At 33.3% G+C, this 4,954-nt stretch overlaps 1 protein-coding gene across 1 annotated transcript; it reads right to left on the bottom strand.

Annotated features, from left to right (window-relative positions):
- Window positions 1-610: 610 nt before the first annotated feature.
- Window positions 611-1,666, bottom strand: LOC6036171 (mitochondrial inner membrane protease ATP23 homolog). The gene is made up of 3 exons (XM_001846203.2): window positions 1,306-1,666; window positions 937-1,243; window positions 611-883 (listed from the first exon to the last, which is right to left on the bottom strand). Exons 1-3 carry the CDS (start codon window positions 1,596-1,598, stop codon window positions 683-685), a joined length of 801 nt encoding a protein of 266 aa, XP_001846255.2. The 5' UTR covers window positions 1,599-1,666; the 3' UTR covers window positions 611-682.
- Between the last annotated feature and the right edge of the window lie 3,288 nt (window positions 1,667-4,954).

The following is a 4,954-nucleotide window of genomic DNA, read 5'->3' as shown; positions in this document are numbered from 1 at the left end:
TACAGATTTTTGAATTTTCATACATCATTTTTATATGGACAGCTGCCAAATTTGTATGGAAAGTTATATGGACAAACTAATGATGCAAAATGGCTTCTTTGGGCATACCAAAGGCACCAAAAAAGTTTCAGTCGGATTAAAAAATACAAAAAAAATCGAATGACCGAAATCCTAGAGAACTGCTCATATGAAAAATAGAATAAAAGCATACAAAATTTTAATTCGTTTGATACCCATATTGGATATTTTAAATATTTGAGTACTTTCGAAACAATACGTTATTTTGTAATTTTTTTAATATTTTCTAAAAAAAACTCTAATAAAGCGAAAAAGCATACAGAATTTCGCTTCGTTCGATATCCATACTTCAACTTATGAAAGGATTTTGTGAACAATTTGAACATATTTATTCTTTGAAACTTACAAGATTTTCAAAAATATGATCTTAGTGAAAGTTTTGAAAATTTGACATATGGTTGAAAGAATCGATTTTAGAAAGATTTTAAAAATGAGTTATCGTCCGACCTTTCAGATAAAAATACCTTGCAAAAAAGTTTGAGTTAAGCTGAACGTGGAAAATTTCTCAAATCAAAAAGGTCTTTCACAACTCTGCGTGTCATTCCAGCATATATTACACTATAACTTTCAAACAAGTCTAAAAAAACATTCTTTTTTATGTACGCTATTCCACATCGTATCCGTACATCGGCCCTTCCATGTACGCCTTGTACATGTCCTTTGAATTGCGCCGTATCCTTCGGCCAATCGGTTCCAGGTCGTTGTAACACTTGGGAAAGACGCGCTCAACGGCGGCAATCGCCTCCTCCGGGCTGACCTTTCTCACCGCCAACACCGAGTTGAGGGCTTTGGTTTTAACACAATTCTACGGAATATTTGGTTCAATAATTGAATTCAAAATGTTACGCTTCTTCCTACCTGATGCGCCTCCTTGATGTTGAACGGCGAAGCATCTCCCTGCGTCCACGCACTCATGAACGAGCAGTGCGTCAGGTTGGCCGCCCGAATCTCCGTGCATGCCAGGTGGTCAATGTTTTTAAAGTCCAAATCATTCCGACAGTAGTCGAACATGTGAATCATCTCGTGTGTCAGCACGCCCTGCACGATTCCCTCGTTCCTCGCAATGTTCTGGCAAACGACGACCTGGTTCAGCACCGGATCGTACCCACCGCTGACGCTGACGTCACACACCTCGCACGCAATGTGCCGCCGGATGTCAATTGCGCTAAAAGATCGAAACTCCTTAAAAATTTACTCAAATTAACAAAAACCAAACCTTCAACTCACCACCCGGAACTCTTCAGCGCCCCCATCATCAGTTTCACCATCGGGCTGTTCTTGACGCACTTGTACACGTTCCGTTCGCACTTGATCTTGTCCAGGTTTTCGGTTCCCTCCATGCCGAGCAGAACCCGGCCCCAGCTGGGTTTGTATTTTTCGCCGCGCCGCTCCGGATATAAATCGTAGCCCCACTGTTTGCCATCCTGCTGCTCGCCCGAGGAGCGATCTATGACGGCATTCGGAATCGGTGGCGTCTGCTTGGTTGAGCTGTCTTCCTTACCGGGTGTTGGGGTGGCCATTCTGGGGGAACCAACTCCGGAATAGAAATAAGTACGTTCCGTTGCGGGCTGATGTAATCAACCAACTCAATCAAAACAAACCTGCCGGGCGCGGTGACAGATTGGGTGGAAGATGTCGGTAAAGTAGTGCCTAGCACGTGCATGGCGGAGATGTGAGCCATTTTGAGATGCTTCAAATTTGGAGCTTTTCATGAGAAGGAAAAAAGCTTAATGGAGGCGCGTGGTGTTTTGAGATGATGATCCTGTAAATTTGAGACTTCAATGATGCAGTATGACACGAACCTTTTTTAATTATGCTGCATAAAATCTAAATTTAAAAAAAACTGCTATGAAATATGTACAGTAAAAACAACCAGAATCTCTTTTTCCTATAATATAATTGACGAATAAAATCTCACTAGGTTTTTTGGCCAAAATTTACCTTTTTTATTAAATCAAGAACGTTCTGTTACTAAGCGGTTGATGAAAAATTGCGGTGAATAAAATGAATTGAATCGAATGGTTGATTAAAGACTCTTGGTTTATATTCTGTACTGAATTTGAATGAAATTTGGAAGTGGACAAATGTCAATAAAACACGCTTTTAAAAAAATACAGTTAAAAGTGCTTCTGTACGATAATTTCTAGAACAAATAAATATTTAACTAAGAATTCTTCTTTTTTTACTGAAACTTTATGGTTACATGATCAAAAAGTGTAAGCATTAGTTTGTCTTCAAATCCTAGGAAAAAATACCTAGAATTAAATTGTTTTTGTTACGAAATAACATTATTAAATTAAATTTTGAATATTTTCAAGCAATATCGAACATAAAAAAAATCGATGTTGAATAAAAATTTAAATCGAAAACCTATTTCATTTTTCTTTTGAAAAAAGCACACCGTTTTGACGTAAACGCAACTTTGTCTCATTGTTTAATAATCTCTTAATGAAGCATCTAGAAAAAAAAGTCAAATAAAATGTTTTATTAAAATTACATAAACTACATATTTTTATTTTTTTAAACGACTTTAAAAAGAATAATATTAAATTATATTTTACAAAATAAACTACGTCAAATATGAATCATGCCGAGCAATTCTTTATGAAATCGGCCAATTTCAACCATTTTTATTTTTTGTATTTATTGATTCGGCTCAAACTTTGTGGGGGCCTATCCTATCACTAAAGAAGTCATTTTGTGTAATTAGTTCACCCATACAAATCTCCAAACAATTTTGGCAGCTGTTCATACAAAAATGGTACATTAATATTCGACAATCTGTTACTTTTGAATTAATTTTCTGATTGATTTGCTGTCTTCGGCAAAATTGTATGTATTGATGAGGACTATTCAGAAAAGATAAGTACACTGAATAATTTTGATTTTTAATTTTTTATCAAAAATTAAATTTCGCAAAATCCGTAGTTTTTTTATTTTAGAATTTTTTTCATATATTTTGGGGGACAAAACCCAGCGTCTTTTAAGTTATTCAGAAGTATGGACCAACATTTTCCCAACGAGTTATGAATCTTGTACTAAAAATTTGTTGATCTCACTATTTGATGTAAAATCGAATTTGCAAGCGAAAAGTACTTTACATTTTTTTTGATTAGATGCACCGTTTTCAAAATATAGCCATTTCAAAAGGACTTATTATTGAATGTTTGGCCCTTTTCAAATGTTAGTCTTGATTAAAAAAATGTTTTCGAAAAGATCGGAAAATTTCACGAATGTTTCATATTTTAACATTAAAAATTGGTCCATTAGTTGCTGAAGAGTTGTTTGGGTGAGACTTAGAAAACTTTAATTTTCCTGTTTCTTTTTCTTTTAACCGCTGTATCTCAGTAACCAGTGGTGTTTCTGAACTTTTCGAAAAAATATTTTCAAGAATGGACAATCACACTATTTTTAAAATTAAAAATATAAAATTGTATAGTACTTTAAAAAAAAAAAAAAATGAGGTCAAACAATTTTAAGTACAAGATTTAAATTTTTACCAAAATCACTATTTTTAACAAAAATCACTATTTTTAACATAAATCATTACTCGTCAGCAAAATTTTTGTCCATACTTCTGAATGGCTTAAAAGATCCCTGAAAACATTTAAAAAGTGAAAAAATACGGATTTTGAGAAATTGATTTTTGTGACACAAAGTTAATTTAAATATCATTAAAAAATTCCCGTGTACCTATTTGTAAAAGTATTTTTGAAAACTCTAATTGATGAATTTGAAATGACAGAAATATGTTTAAACCTTCTTTCCTTTTTTTATTAATCAACAGTAAAAAATCGTGTAACCGTTAATCAGAAGGGGAATTTTATGTACTTATCGAAACAACAATTTTATTTTTTTGTTTTTGTAAACCTTGCAAGGTTATTTAAGTGTAAGGTCACCCACGATAGTTAACAAACAATGAAACAAAAAAAAAACGTAAAAGTTACTTTTTCAAAACGTTTTTTTTTCGTGAAATTTCAATAACTTTTTTTAAATACAAGCAAAATACAAACATACAGTATGTAAAAAAAGTATTTACCCCCCTTGGGCACTATGCACATTTTGTGATGAAACATGTAAAAAATTTAAAGTTTGACAGGAACCTAGTACTACGTTTTGTTCAGAAACTCATGCCAAACATTTTGCTACAAAAAGCTCATGAAAAGATGATTTCTATAAAAAGTTATATAACGAATACTATTACGGAAATAAAAAAGGTGCAAAAAAGTATGTACACCTTTCGAAAAATTAAAATAAATAATGTTATTTGTTGACAAATCACCATAAATCCAGTCTCCCAACTCCAAATAGGCATCCTTGACTGATTAAAAAAAGAATTTGGATTGAATATAAAGTTTACTAACTACTTAGTATAAAAGTTTATATAACTCTGGAAATTCTATATAAAACTTATCTAAACTTAATTTTGCAAACTTTTAATTCAACTAAATGTCAATATATTACCATATAATTGCTAAATAAACATTTTGGAGTGGGTATAACACCGTTTTGGGGGTATTTGTATCGATAGAATAGATTTTTCGTTGAAATTTCGTACCAACCCGGAATTACGTCGTAGGAAAATCCGCCGGCATCCGAAACGGTCCACGATTCACAAGTCAACCTATGTGGAATCGGAAAGGGCATAAAATTTCCGATCTTTTGATACCCATACATCCAGGTTTTCTATAATACCTACGTTTTTAAATACCTAAGCAAAAACGTTGTTATGGTTTCGTTTGAGCAACCTGCCAAAAATGTATGGAATTTCGTAAGGGTATTTAAAAACGTAGGTTTTAAAGAAAACCTAGATTTTTGGGTATCAAAAGATCGGAAATTTTATGCCCTTTCCGATTCCACATAGGTTGACTTGTGA

This window comes from Culex quinquefasciatus, chromosome 2 (assembly GCF_015732765.1).
Source record: "Culex quinquefasciatus strain JHB chromosome 2, VPISU_Cqui_1.0_pri_paternal, whole genome shotgun sequence".
Taxonomy (NCBI): domain Eukaryota; kingdom Metazoa; phylum Arthropoda; class Insecta; order Diptera; family Culicidae; genus Culex; species Culex quinquefasciatus.
This window is presented reverse-complemented; position numbering and strand designations above follow the sequence as displayed.